General features: G+C 34.7%; 3 protein-coding genes across 4 annotated transcripts; 1 reads left to right on the top strand and 2 right to left on the bottom strand.

Annotated features, from left to right (window-relative positions):
- Positions 1–2,827: 2,827 nt before the first annotated feature.
- On the bottom strand, positions 2,828–5,417 carry LOC100786128 (transcription termination factor MTERF15, mitochondrial). 2 transcript variants are annotated; one of them, XM_003553102.5, is made up of 2 exons: positions 5,152–5,417; positions 2,828–4,973 (listed from the first exon to the last, which is right to left on the bottom strand). In XM_003553102.5, the coding sequence occupies exons 1-2, from the start codon at positions 5,180–5,182 to the stop codon at positions 3,931–3,933; spliced, it is 1,074 nt and encodes a 357-aa protein (XP_003553150.2). In that variant the 5' UTR covers positions 5,183–5,417; the 3' UTR covers positions 2,828–3,930. The 2 variants fall into 2 exon arrangements, with proteins under 2 accessions (XP_003553150.2, XP_014625735.1); XM_014770249.3 differs by having other exon boundaries at positions 2,828–5,417.
- Positions 5,418–11,115: 5,698 nt separating this feature from the next.
- LOC102666366 (uncharacterized) lies at positions 11,116–13,048 on the top strand. The gene is made up of 3 exons (XM_041011776.1): positions 11,116–11,932; positions 12,025–12,143; positions 12,256–13,048. The coding sequence occupies exons 1-3, from the start codon at positions 11,191–11,193 to the stop codon at positions 12,649–12,651; spliced, it is 1,257 nt and encodes a 418-aa protein (XP_040867710.1). The 5' UTR covers positions 11,116–11,190; the 3' UTR covers positions 12,652–13,048.
- Positions 13,049–14,294: 1,246 nt separating this feature from the next.
- On the bottom strand, positions 14,295–17,679 carry LOC100776503 (phytoene synthase, chloroplastic-like). Its single transcript, NM_001252997.2, has 5 exons — positions 17,091–17,679; positions 16,590–16,640; positions 16,316–16,488; positions 15,265–15,500; positions 14,295–14,827 (listed from the first exon to the last, which is right to left on the bottom strand). Exons 1-5 carry the CDS (start codon positions 17,443–17,445, stop codon positions 14,452–14,454), a joined length of 1,191 nt encoding a protein of 396 aa, NP_001239926.1. The 5' UTR covers positions 17,446–17,679; the 3' UTR covers positions 14,295–14,451.
- Positions 17,680–18,222: the final 543 nt, after the last annotated feature.

The raw sequence follows: 18,222 nt of genomic DNA, 5'->3' as shown, positions 1-18,222 counted from the left end.
TAAAAAATTGAAAAAAAAAGGTTTTACGTAAAACAAAAAAAAGTCATAAATAATTTTACGACTTCGATTTAAAAAAAATTAAAATATTTATGATTTTAAAGTTGTAAAAAAATAACATTTAAACTGAAATTATAAATAATTTTACAACTTCAGTTAAAAAATAAAAAAGATAACAAGTCGTAACAGATGTTATGACTTTTGAGTTAGAAGTTGTAACACCTGTTATCACTTATCCCGTTTTGGATAATCTTTTAAAATATACTATCGATTAGAAAATTGGAAAACTTTTTATCCCTGATTGGTAAAAAAGGCCTCCCACGGTTCCTTCACTCGAATTTATGGAAGCTCTATTGTACACTTTATAAGTTTGCTTTTTGTACTTGCTACTTATATATGAATTTAGGCATAAAATATATTTTATAACTTTGTATATTTTTGTTATGTAGTGAGTTTGCTACCCGTGTTTATTCCGTCTAAATCTCATCCCCACTATACAGGAAATCAAATAATTATAATCGAGTTTTTAATTTGAATTGTTACTTTATCCCGCTAATTCAATGTGTGGGATGCTTCAAGTTTTTCTATATATAGGTGTTGTGAAGATGTTATCATCATCAACAGATCGTGAAATAGAGAGAAAGAAAAGCACGGAAGCGAATGACTAAGAAGGATACAGAAGAATCAAGGAAAAGAGAGGAACAAAAGAATAAAAGAGGAGTGGGAAAGCGCCGCCACCTATGGCTACCGAAATACCCTTTGCGGTTTCTTTGTGGAGACATCATGGAAAGGAAAACTCCTTGTCTTTTTGTTTATTGTATGTTCCTCGGTCTCTTACTATCTTTTGTGTTCTCAAATTCTTTATCTTTTGTTTTTTCAAATTTAGATTTTGTCTCATGTAGATTTCTTTACATGATCAGGTAAAGATATCCCAGTAATTGTTACTTTAGAATGTATCATTCTTTGATAGTTTAAAGAATTTTTACAATAATGTTATTCAATTATAAATCGTCATATATGATAAATGATTGATTTTATAATTTAAAAGATCATGTCTATCGCAATTTCTAATTAGTTTGTAATATAAAAATTTATAGACCAAGAGTTTTTTAAACTCTTCGAAATATTATAGGGAAAGCTTTTCTTAGCACTAGATTCTTATTATTTTGTTTCTCATTCCCAAAATTCTCAATATAACAAGGTAATCATAGGCTTTATGTTTTAGCCATGCTAAAATTATTTAATTCTCAACATAACAAAACTTATAATGTATCTCCCTTGCTTTTTTATTTTATTTTATTTTATTTTTATGTTTTGCAACCAATGCTGCAATTCAGTCACGATTTTTATTTTGTTTCATTCTAATTCTTTAGAACCCAAAAGGTTTCTTCCACAGTTCAACAAATATTTTCTACAATATCAGTTTACACAACCTGTGTATTGAAACATTAGAAAAAGAAAATTAAGGATAACTCAATAGAAGAATACTTAATTTTATTATGTTTTAAAAGTTCACATTATAATCTTCAAGTCATTGAATTTCACAGTTCATGAAATTTCAAGAGAGGCTAAATCATACTGTGAAAAAACACGGGTTTTCCAAATGTGATTGAATTAGTTTTACCACTCAATCCAATGAACTACTTATATTAACAAGGATTACAAAGAAAATCGTTGCCAACTACTATTTAGAAGAGAGCAATTAAGTTATTACTACTTCCTAAGATGTATTGAACCTAATTATATAAAGTATCTAGACAACTTGGAAAGAAGGTCAACATTGAAAATGTTCTTATTTCTAACACTCCCCTTCGTGCTAGAGAATAGATATTTTCCATTCCCAGCTTGTATAAAATCCTTTCACAATCCTTTGAAAGGAATATTCGAAAGTTAAACTTTTGAAGGTACATATGGAGTACATGTCTAACCACAGTTTAGCATTTTATCAAAATGTTTATCCACTTCAATGTGTTTTGTCAACAATGTTGTATAGGATCATGGGTTATGTTTATTGCTGACTTATTAAAGTAGAGTTTCATAGGTTCATTCCATTTAATCTTCACTCTTCTAAAATAATTATCAACCAAAGTAGTTCACAAATACCTTGTGTCAGCTTAGAATTTAGCTTCAGCAAAAGACTAGGCAAGAAGGAATCCCAGGATGTGGCAAACTTTTGAATTGTCACTTTTGAAGATAGAGAAACTGATTGAGAGGCATTAAGGAAAGATCACAATATTAGAAACGAGGTTGACGACCTTTGCATACACCATTTGCACAGCGGAGCTGCAATGATTCTCTGAATTTAACTTCAGAGCAACAACATGCAAAAATAAGAGCCGGGACTCTATCATGTATAAGAGAACAATGGTGAGGGAAAAAGACACTTCCATTGCTGTATCTAACAGTAGAATGTTGACAGAACAACACTGTATTCTATCATCATGATACATTATGGTTTTTACATTATTATTCAATTGTTTTTCATTTGAAATTTTGAAGAAACAGCTGAATATAAAATGGCACTTGGAAGTAGTTTTGTTAGTGTTGCATGTCTGGTAGTGTTTTAATTCTGGCAATCATGTTTGAGTCTTGACAAAGCTTTGTTTTTCCATTTTCTTGGACGTTATTGGTTTCTTAACTTAAATAATATTTGAACTTATTTTGTTTCCTTCATGAATATAATGATAACATTATTTTCAGTCATTTCGGCCTGTGTATTGCATATGTTCACTGAGGAGTTGAACAACAATGGAAAAAGAATGAGCAGAAAAGCTCAATGCACAGACATTGCCAACAGGAAATACTGAAATATAAGGCCGACACATCACTGTTGATGTCATTCTGGTTTTATTAATAGAGAATGAGTACTAATCCAGATCCTAACGCCTCAGTTCTCAAATAAAAGCAAAACAGAATGTAAGTTAATTCATACTTGTAATGTAACCAGGTATTCTAAATCTCTAGCTATAACTATTCTAAGTAACTAAACTCTCGTCCTGTCATAATTGTAAAGATTACCATAATGGATAAAAAAAAGATATTTGAAACAAGAGGGCAACAATCAAGATAAAATTCATATCAGAATTATCCTACAAAAGATAGCACTCTTCTTTTAATCTGTTGTGCTTTATCAACAGAAATAAATAAACCAAGATAGCACTCTTCAGGATATTATGTGCCCTCTTTGTGGCTGTCAACATGAGGAGGCTGGGCATCTTTTCTTCCACTGCAATATGACTAAGGGGCTGTGGTGGGAATCCATGAGATGGATCCGGGGTATAGGAGCTCTTCCAACTGATCCGGCTAGCCATTTTATTCAATTCTGTGATGGGTTTGCTGCTTCGAGTAACCACAGTAGGCGGGGCATGTGGTGGATTGCTCTATCTATTACAATATGGCAGCATAGGAACTCTCTCCTGTTTCAAGGCACTCTTTTTGAACCGCAGAAAGTCTTGGAGGAGGCATTATTTTTAGTTTGGTCTTGGCTAAAAGTTGGAGACAAAGGTTTCAATACATCTTATAACCACTGGTCTACCAATCTTGTGGAGGCCTTTGGTTAAATGATATCTGTATTGGTGTCCTTTGTGTGGGGCTTTGTTGGGGTTTGGTTTTCTGTTTTTGGAAGGTGGCACCTAGTGCCTTGTAATTGTTATCTTCAGTACCCCTGGTACTGTTTAGTTTATTAATAATATTCTAATTTTGCCTTCCAAAAAAAAAAGATATTGAATTGAAAATCACCACTAGAAGGATGTTATATACTCGATGATAATAAAGTCAATATGCTATAAATCTGACAAAAAAATCTCTCCACCCAAGAAAATAAAACTCAAAATGCAGGCACAAAAAGTGAAAGCGACCCAAATCAAAGTCCAATTTTGCATTGAAATAGACAAATTGGCTGTTAGGATAATTGCAAGAAAAAACCGTCAAAGATTACATTACATTTGAAGGCTTGACCTTTCCACCATAGACATCTGGTAAGAGAGGCAAATCTTTCTGAAAACTGACCACAAAATTCTCTAGAAATTTTTTCTCAGTTATGCAAATAATGGCACTTAAGTGCAATTTGTTCTCAATCAGACCTTTTGATTTCAAGATTTTGATTACCGAGAATCTAGGGATAATCCTCTTCTCCAAGTTGTACGCTATCACCTGAGGATATTCAGCAATATCTTCTGATAACCAACCCATATCTTTAACTAGGAAACTCATTTTTTTGGCAAACGTCTCCTCTGACAACTTCATAACACAGGGAAACTTTCGAAATACTTGAAGAGCCATTTCGCGATTCCAACCCCACCTCTCATAAACCTCAAACCTTGATTCCCATACGGCTTTGCTCCTAATTAGAAGCATTTCAACGGCCACAATAAAATTTGTTCTCAAGGGATTAAGCCCAATTTCCTTAGCAGTGTTGACAGCTTCCACAAATCTGGAATGCTTCCAGTAGGCTACAGTCGCAGAATTGATCATCAGGAAAGTGATAGAAGCTTGCGGCACACCAGACTGCCTCAAAACCTCAATGTTTGGAACCAAGTTCATTGTGTCACCATATGTAAAACCAAATCGGGAATTTGTTATAGCTCTAACAACTTCCTGATCATCACCAAGTACACGTCTGAGGATCTCATAACGTGGGATGAAGAATTTTTTCAAGCTCCTGTTCAAGGTATGGTTAGCAATTAAAATCTTACGCATATCAGTGTTGGAAAGCCCAATAGAACGGAAGAACTTGAGTTTAGGCAAAAGGGTATTCTCTGCATCCGCAACAAGCACCAAAGGGTGTTTCTCCACAAGTTTTGCAAGATGGGTTTTGGTGAAGCCATAGTTGTTGAGAAGATCAATAACAGCATTTGGGCCATCTGGGGTTTTCAAATTGATCCTATTGGAGAGTTCCTTGGCTTTTCTTGGGGACACCCCACATGAGTTGATGAGATAAGACACAGTAAAAGTGTCACCTTTGTGGTAGTTTCCATCTGATTCAGAATCAGAAGAGGTGCCAGAAGAGAATGAATTGAAGAAAAAAAGGAAAGCATTGTGTTTGTGTTGAAGCAGAGAACCCAATTGGGTTTGGGTACTCCTGTGGTGTGTGAACGATGATAATGATGCAGTTAACCTTGCAATGAGAAAATTAGGAACCATTTATTCACTCACAGATTTCAGTGAACGTTGTCAGATTTGGCATAACAACACTGAAGTTAACCTATTGCCACAAAGACAGGTAACTGGGTTTTGGAATATCCGTGGTTGTGGAGAAGACCAAGGACAACATCTGCCGTGTCTACTGTCTAGGTTTCTCAGATAAACCCTTTTGATTTTGTAGAGGAACCAAGGGCATGCGTATTCCCTACTACTATTTACCTCCACTACGGATGGCAATCGAGTTGGTCAGGTAAACCCATTTCATCGCGTATTTCATATATGAGTTTAAAGTATTATTTCGTCTCATTTTTATCGAGATGGTGGGCTGGTTATTTGACCCGTTAAAATTAAAATATTAAGAAAAAATATATTATCTTAAATTTTGAATAATAAGTTATTTAAATAAAAAATAAACTAATCAAAAATCAACAAATATATAGATAAAATATCAAAATAAATACTAAATTATTTATTTTAACAAAATAATAGATAAACGAATTGACTCACCTATTTTTTCCTCAACTCATTTTTTAGCGGATCAAAATGGGACAAGTCGAAGGAAATTGACGGATTAAAAACCCAAACTCGTCTCGCCAAAAAAATAGGTCAAAACGGATTGGTCTGAGGGGTCGAATGTGTTTTGTCACCCCTATCCTCCATCTTTCCCTCCTTATATGATCCATTTCATAAATTTTTAAACTTGATTAATTTTTTCACATTCTCTTAATTATTTTTTCTTCAAATATTAATAAAAAACAAATAAAGAGATAAGAAAAGAATAATTATAGAATGATAATACAGATAAGACTTAAATATTTTTTTAGTCTTTTTAATTTAGTGTTTTTTTATTTTTTGTCATTGTAAAATTAGTTTTTGTTTTTAGTTCTTGCAAATTATGTTTGTCTTATTTTTTATTCTTGTATTGTTTTATATAACACTTTTTTCACTATTCAAAGTGCTACCTAAAGTGTTATAAGGATGAAAATGAAACAAAATTAACTTACAAAAATTAAAAACTAAATATAATTTTATAAGGACAAAAAACAAAAAATGTTAAATTACAAGGATTGAAAATATATTTAAACCTATAATGATAAATTTGTAATTTAACTATATTAACTGATTTTCTTAAAAAATGTAATTTAGTTGAAAGAGTCTTATAATTGGAGACGAAGAAAATATTATTATTTTGACTTTCAAGTTATAATACCTTACTTTTGAATATAATATTTAGGAATTTTATTCTTGTGAATATGAATATGTTTGGTTGATAGTTAATAATTTCAGACAAAAATAAATATGTTTTGTTTAATTAAATTTTTTTTTAAAATTCTGGAAGAAGAATTGTGAAATTATGAAATAGAGAAATAATATTGTACTTACCAAAATCTACGCAGATAGGACACGTCATTTTTCATAAATAAATTAAAAAAAATTATTTAGAAATAAATAGAGTTTTAGAAAAATTATGAGATTTTTATAATTAAATAAATAAGGAGAAATAACTTTATTAATTAAAATAATGGTTTGAAGGAAAATAAAAAAAATATTTTATTTATTCATTTGATAGAAAATAAAATAGAGTTCATTTTTATAAAATAAATAAATAAAGAAAAATTGAATAAATAAAAGACCAAGAATACCCTAAATAGAGATGTAATAGGTCACTTTTTACATTTACAACACATATTTGTTCTCTCTCCCTAAATATGTTCTCCCTTTACCCTTTTTCAAAACTCTCTCTTTTTCCGCATATACTTAAACATGTCTCAGTAAAATGATGATCATGGACTAGTTAATCATTAGATCGTCATGAAATTTGAACATGAGGTTAGGAACTTATTTCTACACACACCCGCAGTTGGGATTTTCAAGATAATGTTCATGATGGAAGCAATGTCCCTCGCACTGAGCTTTCTCTATTCCCACATACACCCAAAACCTATCCCAGTAAAACTATGATCCCGGACTCATCAACCGTTGGATCGTCGTGAAATTTGGACACCACCTTTGAAACCCATTTTGACAGTGAATTGGAGACTACAATCTCTTCTCCTTATCTCTAACGCTTGGAAATCCCAACAAAGAAAATAGAGGAAAAACTTGAGGAATCTTAGGGAACTGCTAGAGACGTCACTATCATTATCAGACTACACACGTGAGCCCGCTTAGAGGTAAGAGATGAATTTATCGCAATTATGGTTAGAATTAACATGTGTAGGGATTCTTAGAAAATTAAATTGGAGTTTATTTTGGGATGTTTATTGAATTATAATTTTCCTTTACAATTATAAATACAATATCGTTGTGTTTGACGGACCAATTGATGTTCTAATTTGAATTAGTTGATAAACTTGAGTGCTCTTGATGTTTTCGTGTTTTTGACCTATAATTTTGGTTCATTGATTTTAATATGATTGGGTGGAATTATTTGAGGGGTTTTACTCCCCCATGTTGTGAGAAGCATTTTGTATAAATTGTTATATTGAGATTATGAAATAGTAATTCAAATTATGAGTAAGTGACAAATTGAACATGTGATGAATGGTGAGATACATGTGTATTGAGACGTTGTATGTATTGAGTTGTTAGTTATAAACTGTGCAATCACACAATTATAAGACCCTTTAAAGGCGATGAGTATTGTAATGGAATCCACTGTGGGAACCCGACGAGTTGAATCACTTTGAGGTGCGACGGGTTAAAATGATTTTGAAAATAATTGAGTAGTTGTGAGTATTGCATAGTTCATAGGTAAAGTATATATGGTTTATGAGGTGTGATAACATGTTAAATTAAGATTATACCATTGTGATTGAGATCGAGTGTATGTGAGAAATTGAGTATGTATTGACTTGTAATATATATGTGCATTAAGATGTTGTGTGTACTGAGTTGTGAGCTATGAATCGTATAATCACACGACTATAAGACCTTTTAAGGGTGACAAGTTAATGTGCGAAAAGTATTATGATAGGAACCATTGTGGGGACCCGACGAGTTTAATCACAAGCGCAACGAGATAAAATTATTTTGAGAACAATTGAGAAGTTGTGTGTTTTGTACAGTTCATAGATAGAGTCTGTGTTAAAATGTTTTATGGGTTGGACCTGAATCAGGAGGAAGAGGCCCTAACAGACTCTTCGAAGTCTAGGCCTTAGGGGTAAATACACCCGGTTTGAGTGCTCCTTTAAGCCTGTGTCGATCCCACATGATTGGAGTATTCTCGCAAAATAGCGTGACCCTGACTGGTCTCCCTATGATTTTACCTAGTGAGAGTGGTCTGACTTAATAATGTGTGGTTTGTCTAGTCATGTACTCCTAGGCGTCCGATGAGGTTTTTCACTCACATGGTACCACATTGCATATAAGATTGAGTCTTAGTGTATCTCTTGCATAGCGCTTGTGTATTGATTGATTTAGTGATATTGTGTTTTGATCCTTGAGTACGTGAATGATGTGAAAATGAATGAGGCGTGTTGTGTTGTGATGTAATGTTACACGACAAAGTGGTGGAATGACGTGAACTATGTTTAAGTAAGTTATATTTCATTTATATGATATGTATATCTACATGTTGTCTTGTTTCTCTCTATTAGTTAGGAATGTGATAACTCACTCTCAGTGTGTTGTTTGTGTTTGGATCCTGTGATGATCTTGAACTTTGTGTTCGTGGGAGCGGATGACTAGGTGAATTACTTTAAGGAACCTTGTGCTGAAAAACGTCGAGACACAATGCTCTGATAGGATGTGATATTAGGACATGAGTTTTGTTTAATTACATGATGTTTTGAGCAAAAAATGTTTCTGACAAGTTTTATTTGGTAATAGTAAAGTGAATGTGAGTCTTTTATCCATTTGAAATGTTTTTATTTAAATATATTTTAAAAACTTTTAATTAATTTTGATTTCTTATTCCTTTTTTATTATTAATACATATATGTGTGGGATAGAGGATGTCACAGACAACGTGGTCAAAGTGGGCTCCCGGACTTCACTCATCGACTTGGAGAGACACCTTTGTTGAGAGAATAGGAGGGGAGACCTACAAAACAAATGACTCCAACGTTCAAGTAAGTACATGAGTTAGGAGATAAAACAAGTATATGCTTAAATAAGGCTCAAGTGAGCAAGAGAGATGTGCATAGACTTGTTGTTCGTGTGCTAAAGTGTATGGATGTATGTGTTAAGGGTTTGATGGAACTTGATATTTATAGGAGTGAAGCGTAGCTGCGGATCCTTGTTTGTAGAGGCTATTATAGCCTTTGCAGATAATTCTTGACTTATGGCATTCAAATATATTCAAATATTAATCAGTGTTGTTAAATGGCGGCCATGGCGGCGCCATGGCGGTTTTCCGTGGCGGAATTTCGAAAAAACGCCACCGAATAGCGGTGGCGTTGCGGGTTTGGGATGGCGGCGCCATGGCGGCCGCCATAGCCATGGCGGTCGTGGTGGGGTGGCGGAAATGGCGGAAATGGCGGATTTCGTGGGTTTTTGTCCGCGGTAGGAGTTGGGCCGACCCGACCCAACCCTACCCGGCTATTCTTTAAATAAAAAGCTTCATCCTTACCTGCCTTCAGCCTACCCACGAACGAACCGCACGCGACTTCTACAGCTTACCCAGCCGCACGCACGAGAACCGCCGTGACGAGCCTACCTGCAGCCGCGACGACACCACCCAACAGCCTACCTGCAGCCGCGACACCACCCAGCCGCCGCCGCGACACCACCCCCTGCAGCACGCACGAACGGCGGCGACGAGCGAAGAAGAAGACCCCGGCAACGCAGTGAACGCACGAAGAAGAAGAAGACAGGAAGAAGACGCGGTCTGCTTCTTTTTTTTTTTAATTTTTTTTGGGCTTTTTGCTGTTTGACACCCCATTTTTCTGTCTACAGCTTTTTTTTTTCCTTTTGCTATTTGACACCCCTTTTTACTGTCAACAGTCTGTTTTTTTTTTTTCGTATTTGACACCACAATTTTTTTTTTTCTGTTCAGACCTCTTTTAAATGGCTGAACCATCATCCGATGCTGCTACTGCAAGTGCAACGAGGAAAAATAAGGCAGACCCAGGCTGGAAATATTGCCATTCACTAGTGGAAGGAGATACAAACACCATTGTTTGTAATTTTTGTGGAAAAATCACTAAGGGAGGAATAACCCGAGCCAAACAACACCTGATTGGGAAGTCGGGCAACGTTGCAGCTTGCAAGAAAACTCCCCCAAATGTAATCGAAGAGTTGAAGGAATATATGGCTACAAAAAAAAGTGGGACCACTTACAGTACTTCTGGCAGTGGTAATATGGCAAATATAAGAGATTTTGAATTTGGTGAACCGATTGGATGTGATGGAAGTGAAGAAGATGAGTTTGCGGATTCTTGTAATGCTGCTGCAAGTGCAAAGACAAAGTGTGGGACTAAAAAAGGACCAATGGACAAATTCTGTAAGAATCCAGAAAATGCAATCAATCGGAGAAAAATGGAGATGCTGAGGCAAATGAACATAAGAGAGTCAATGGATAAGAATGAAGTATTGAAGGTGCATCAACATATTGCTCGCTTTTGGTACCAAGCAGGTTTGTCATTCAACCTCATTAAATTGAAAAGCTTTGAGAACATGGTTGCAGCCATTGGTCAATATGGGCCACATTTGCCCATTCCTAGCTATCATGACATCAGAGTTCCACTCTTGAAGAAGGAAGTTGAATATACTGAAAATTTGATGAAAGGCCATAGGGAGCAATGGTCAAGTATGGTTGTACTATTATGTCGATGCATGGACTGATCGGAAACAAAGATGCATCATTAATTTTTTGATTAACTCTCAAGCTGGTACCATGTTTTTGAAGTCTGTTGATGGCTCTGATTTTGTGAAGACAGGTGAAAAGCTTTTTGAGTTGCTTGATGCCATTGTGGAGGAAGTTGGAGAAGAGAATGTTGTTCAAGTTGTAACCGATAATGGAGCAACTATGTTTTAGTGGGTAAGTTGTTGGAGGAGAAAAGGAAACATATTTATTGGACTCCTTGTGCAGCTCATTGTATTGATTTGATGCTTGAAGATATTGGGAAGCTTCCCTTGATAAGGAAGACCATTAGAAGGGCAATTAATCTAGTTGGGTTTATCTATGCCCATTCTAGTACCTTAAGTTTGTTGAGAAATTTTACAAACAAGAGGGAATTGGTGAGACATGCTATTACTAGATTTGCCACTTCTTATCTAACCTTGGAAAGGCTTCACAAAGAGAAAGCCAATATTAGAAAGATGTTTACTTCTGATGAATGGACCTTGAACAAGCTATCTAAGGAGCCTAAGGGAAAAGAAGCTGCAAAGGTAGTGCTCATGCCTTCTTTTTGGAATAGTGTGGTTTACACTCTTAAAGTCATGGCTCCACTTGTGAAAGTGCTTCGTCTTGTGGATGGTGAAAGGAAACCAGCCATGGGCTATATTTATGAAGCAATGGACAAGGCAAAAGAAACAATTATGAAGTCTTTCAACAACAATGAAAGCAAGTACAAAGATGTGTTTGAAATCATTGATAAAAGATGGAATTGTCAGCTTCATAGGCCATTGCATGCAGCTGCCCACTTTTTAAATCCAGAGTTCTTTTATGACAACACTGACTTGGAGTTTGATTTTGAGGTCACCAATGGTTTGTTTGAGTGCATTAAGAAGTTGATTCCACAATTTGATGTGCAACAGAAAATTCTAACCGAGTTGCATCTTTACAAGATTGGTGCTGACCACTTTGGTTCCGACTTTGCAATGGCTCAAAGGAAAACCCATTCTCCTAGTAAGAAACTTTTATCATACTATTTTTTTTATGTATTAGTGTTAGAATTCAGAATTCTAAGTTATGCTCTTGGTTGGTAATTGGTATTGCAGCATATTGGTGGCGAATGTTTGGGTCACAAACTCCAAATTTGCAGAAGCTGGCTATTAAGATTTTGAGTTTGACTTGCAGTGCTTCAGGATGTGAAAGAAATTGGAGTGTGTTTGAGCAAGTAATTGTGACAAAACTCTAACTATACTTTTTAATTTTATTTAATTTTGATGATCAAGTTATATTTGGAGTATATTTGAGATTGAAATCAACATTTATTTGTTATGTTGTAGATTCATTCCAAAAAAAGAAATAGGCTTGAGCACAAGAGGTTGCATGATTTGGTGTTTGTCAAATACAACCAACAATTGAAGCAAAGATATAATGCAAGAGATGAAATTGATCCAATTTCTCTTAATGATATTGATGTATGCAATGAATGGCTCGTGGGAGAGATGGATCAAGATGATGATAATGATGCTGGAAATGATTTGGTATTTGAAGATGATGATGCTCTAAATTGGGCAACTGTGTATCAGGCTTCGGGGGTTGGAGAGTGTAGGATGTATACTAGGCGGAAAAAGCAAAAAACAAGTGTTGCTGCTGCCCAAACTTCTAAAAACAGGCAATGGTTGTTGGATCTTCATCAAGGAAGCAAAAAGCAGTCCAAGAAAATGATGAGGATCTAGATGTTGAGGAGAATATTGATGTTGAATCTGAAGAAGAAGAAATCATGGTCAATTTTGAGGCGTCTGATGGGGAAGAGGGAGAGGGAGATGCTCCATTACCATATGATAACAACGAAGATGATTATGTTGGGATTGGAGAAGATGATTAGAGCCTCAACCTTCACTTTGCACTTTGCATTATGTTTTTATCATTTTCTTATTTTGAACTCTTTAATGAGTTTATTTGGTGTTGGTACTTGATTATTGTATGAACTTATGAAACTTTTTTAGTTTATTTGAATGCAATCCTTTGTTTTTTTCAATTTCAATGAGTTTATATATATGTTTTTTTTTTTTTTTTGTGTCCGCTATGACATCCGCCATTTTCCGCTACGCCATCCGCCATATTTTTATGGCGGATTTTTGACTTTCCGCCATGAACCGCCATTCGCCATTAACAACATTGATATTAATATGTTAGAGATAACTTGTCAGTTAGGGAGCCTCACCGCTAAGGGTCGAGTGTCCATGATCCTATTACAAGGCTGACACGTGTCTTGAAATGTCATGTGTATTTTATAGGTCTTGGATAGTACAAATACAAATGCAAGTAACTTTTATAATGAAAATAAGAAACAACATGAATATGGAAATTTTACGATGTGTTTGTTTCTCATGATTATAATCACGAATTATTCTTGAGAATGTAAACATTTTAGGAATATTATATTTAAGAATATTATTATGATGAATATGTTTAGTTGATATTTAATAATTTTAGAAAAATAATTTAAATAAGACATTGAGAAAAAGTGAAAGAAGAAATGTGAAATCATGATGAGGGAAGAGGTAGTTGTAGAGAATAGAAATGTAGCATCCACAACTTTCATTATGGAAACGAGAAGCACGTAAATATAGAGATTTTATATCATATTTGTTTCACATCTTTTTAAAATGAAAAATGAAAAATATTTGTGTCACACACTAATAATATAAAATATTTTTATGTTGACATTCAATTAAAAATAATTAATTATAAGACTTATTTTATACTGTGATGCATAATATTCTTTTTCTTTCTTATTTAAATAATGAAAATCGTGTATATCATTATGTTTGGAACTATTAGGGATATGTCAAACCAAGTAGTAACAATTTTATAAACAAAAAGATGACTTTCTTTATCAAGAGGGTTTAATTTCATTAGGTCAATAGTATACATAAATTGTGAATTATTTGCTGTGAACTAACTTTGAATCCCTTAAAAAAAAAAACAGATAACTTTGTCTCATGCATACCTTTTTCTTCTTCTCTCCCTAAAGTTGATTAGTTACCACCGAGTCTCTCATCCACTTGCAGTTCAAATATTCCAACACTTTAAGATTCTACCCATCTCATAAACTTGTTAATGTGTAAATTATTTATTAACTTCTAGTATAGATTAGTTATCATTCCTGTGTCCGAAACTAACTAATACTTTTGTTAACCCATAACTTTGTCATTGTTAACAAATAACAAGTATATCTTGTTATAGTAGAATCAGTCAATCGCCAAATATGATATGGAAGTTTTGGAATGTTAAATAAATTAGAACCCTTTTTTTTTACAAGTGAACCAAATAACAGTCAATTGCTAAATGTTGCTTGGCCAAGAACAAAATATTTACTTCCAAACTGAATATTAAATGGATTTCTGTTGAATATTTTTTACTTGAGATGTATACTATTAAAACTTGAAAAAAAATATACACTTTATAGCTTTCTGATTTCTAGTGAACAGAATTTACAAGCTCAAACAATTTGATGCTCATTGGAACAACTTTTACATACTTCTCGTAACCATTTTGGTCAACTTTTGGGGACCTAGAAGTGCTCTTCCATATGCAGCAGGTAGTGATAGCAGCTTCTTAACTTTACCTACATAAGCTCTTTTAGTGAAGTTATTGTAGTCATTGGCTTCAATAGAATCTAAGATTTGCCTATACAACAACAAAGATGCCCATACTGGCCACCTGCTTGCAGAGTTGAGCTCTGAAACTCCCTTCTCTGCCTCATCAAAAAACATCCTTGCTCTCTGTATTTGGCCCTTCATGAAATTGCGCCACTTGTCGGTAACTTTCCCTCTAAAAATGTCATCATCTGATAGGCCAGCTTGTGCCAATTCATCTTGTGGAAGATATACTCTTCCTCTTCTTGCACTATAATGATCAAGAAAACAAGTAATAATTAGATACATAATTTTGTTGGCTGCTTAAGGGTCAGAACGGCTAAGAAATAACAGCTCCTTTTTTTTTTTAATGAAAAGTCTAACAAATCATTTTTATTACACTGATTTTTTTTTTAACATAAATCATAGTTTTACACGGCTACTATAGCAATCTCATTGGGAAAGGAAAAGTACATCACTTCTTTGGTTTAATAGAAAAAATATCATTTTGATTTGAAGATTTCCTTCCCTCCTTATTCTACCTCAAATTATATTGATAATTGAAATTAAATGCTATTCTAAATTAAGTTGAATTGCAGAATTTCACTTCTTTATTGTTGAGATATACTTTCTTGGAATTGAGGTTTTTATGTATGAATGTCAGTCATACTAAAACTACAAGATATTGTTGTATTTAAAGATCCTTACTCTTCTCCAACGTCTCTGAGAATGTTGGTAAGTTGATTAGCAATGCCAAGTGCCAATGCAGCATTATAGACACTCTCTGTCGAAGCCTTTGATTCTGGTGCTATCCCCATTACTGGAACACTCATGAGTCCCACTGTCCCAGCTACATAGTAGCAGTAAAGGTAGAGTTCATCAAAGTTATTGTATCTTGACTTTCTCAGATCCAGCCTCATCCCTTCAATCATGTCCTTAAATGGCTATTCAAACAGACAATTCATTGGAACTTGGATTAGTTTTTAGCACATAAAAATAAGTAGTACCCCCTATTGTTGTTAAATGCTAAGTAATTTATACATAACTGAACACTAGATACTCTAAATTATACAATTCAACACTTATCTTGTAGAACACAAGTTCCTTACTCATTACCAACTACAAGTCACAACAATTCAGCCATCAGCTAACGACCAGATTCCATCATGTTTTTTTAGGGGCTTGTATCTTAAGACAATTGGCATGTTTGGTAATGCCCATTCCAGGAAAAATAATTGTTTCTGGTTTTAAGCTTTCTCGGAAAGTTTTAAAGAGGAAAAAAAAGGAATCATTTTTCTCAAAATAAGCTGAACCAAGCAAGTACATTATCCTCACATGTTTTGCGGCTTTAATCGAGCACCACCATTTTCCTTGTTCTTGAATTTGAACTAGGCTAACTCAACCTGAAAAGATTGTCCAACTCCAACACAACCTCTTCAAACTTAGAATAGCACGTCTTTGGGAAAGTTGCAAGGGCAGGTAGATGTTTAAACAGTTGAGGGTGACTCAATATTAATCTACCCGATTCTTTGATACCATCTTGAAGATGAGCCGAGTTTAGCTCAAAGCTAGCTCATCAGTAAGGATTATCCAAGCCTTTATAAGCTCTATTTTGGCCATATCTAAAATTGATGTGGGATATGAATACTTGTTGACTAGTTTGAATTCTGATGTAAATGAAGATTTATTTTCCCCACAAACTAGGAAAGGTAACTAAAAGGTTCAATTTCAGAGTGAAGTTTTTGGGCTTTTGGTCTACCTGTATATCAACTGGGTACTTTGAAACTGTATCTGAGAGGGCAGCATCATACATATCATAAGGCCGGCCTTCAAAAACATCGTATAGTCTTTGCTCCCACCTGTCCAAGGCCTTTGGTGTGATGTGAGAAGCATTAGGTCCATCCACTAGTTCATCGGTTCTTCTGCACCACACTGCATGCACAAAGTGTAGTCAATTTCAAAATAAATAAAAATGGACCCAAGCCTCATTGGATAAGCTTTTGTAGAATGCCAATTAGGATAAGCACACATACCGTATATGGCCCAGATGGCTTTTCTGCGCTCTTGGGTCATCAATTGTGTGCCTGAGATTTGCAGTTCACAATTAACCAATCAAATTGACAACAACAACATATACTAAGAAACATTAAATAGACCAACAAAGAATAGTGACCAAAATTTGAAATCATTGAATGGACTGTTGATCCACGCTGCCTTGGGAATAAATAAACCATTTCAATTATAGTAAACATTTTGCAACAAAGTGAAGGCATAGTACAATTGGCAAAAGTGAATTATAGAGATCCCTCTCTTAAGTGAATATTCCTCTAGAATCAACCAAGAAGGATGAGAGAAGCTTAAAATTTGAACCATGAAGGGGGTTACTTCTTCACAACAGTTAGTCAATGACTGAATTTTCTTAATATGAAACTGATATTATAATGAACTTTAAAAAAATGCACAAAAACTCATTGGAACAAGGGAAAATGATTAAGAAAAACAAAAAGGACCAAAACAGGACAGAGAGAGAGTACCAAGATAAAATGTCTTGGCATATTCAGCACAGACTTCACCACACCTATCATAAGCAGCACTCAACAGATCCCCATGGGTTAAATCACCTTCAACTGTTGGTTTGTCTAAATTCAGTGCTCTCTTGGTGCCCTTATTCTTCTCCTTGACCAGTGCTGCTTGCTTCAACACCACCTCATATACCCTCTCCTCTGAGGATCTTGAAGGGTCTGCCACTGCTGGTGAAAAGCTTGCAAAACTGATCCCATTGCACAGTCCAAACCTCCTCTGGCTTCTGCCACCTCTTCCAGCAAGACCAACAATGGAGATGGGGTTCTCCTTGGGTCCACAACTCACCCAAAGAAGAACACCAGACATCTCAAACACTAGGCAACTTCCTCTTACTTCTTATGCTGCACCTTTGAATGGCACAAAAAGTGACGAAGTGCACACACCAGAAAAGAAAGGGAGCAAGAAAATTAGAAAAATTTGAGAAGTTGTAAGTAACTTTGATGGGAAAAATGGTTGGTTTTTGTGAGGCTAGTACAAGTTTTAGGACCTGCTTATTATTATGCTGAGTGAGGATATAGAGAGAAATATGATTGGAAGGCTAAATGCAAAGGCAATCTCTTGTGAGGAATATGCTCAGTTGTAACCTTAGCTGACACATGTTAAATGTATGGACGGTGGTGTAGTAATCTTGAACTTGAACAGGTTGTTTGTCTTTAATGCAAGATTGTTTCTTCTCACTCCTCCCCACTGTCTACCCCCTTTTTAACGGTTGTGAATTTGTGATCCAATGTTTTTGGTTTTGTTTTTTTAGTAGCATGTGGGTTAAATGTGGTTGAGAATGACTTGTTTAGCATCAACATGATTCAAGTAGTACTAACATGGTGTGGCATCAACTACACATGATTGGCACATAATTTTGTTTTCTAAAAGTGTTTAATCAAAAGTTTGATCATAAGTATGTGTATATAGAAAAATATTAGTCCCTTGATTAGATCACAATATCTCGAAAGAGTAATGCTTGTCTTCCGATAAATAAATATCCTAGATTTAAAAAGAAAATCAACCATAGTCAATGTGGAATTGTAAACTTTTCTTTTTTTCACTTTTTTTTCTATATGTAATTTTTTTTACAGAACCATAGTC

This window comes from Glycine max, chromosome 18 (assembly GCF_000004515.6).
Source record: "Glycine max cultivar Williams 82 chromosome 18, Glycine_max_v4.0, whole genome shotgun sequence".
Lineage (NCBI taxonomy): Eukaryota > Viridiplantae > Streptophyta > Magnoliopsida > Fabales > Fabaceae > Glycine > Glycine max.
Note: the sequence above shows the minus strand (reverse complement) of the source record. Positions and strands in the feature narration are given on the sequence as shown.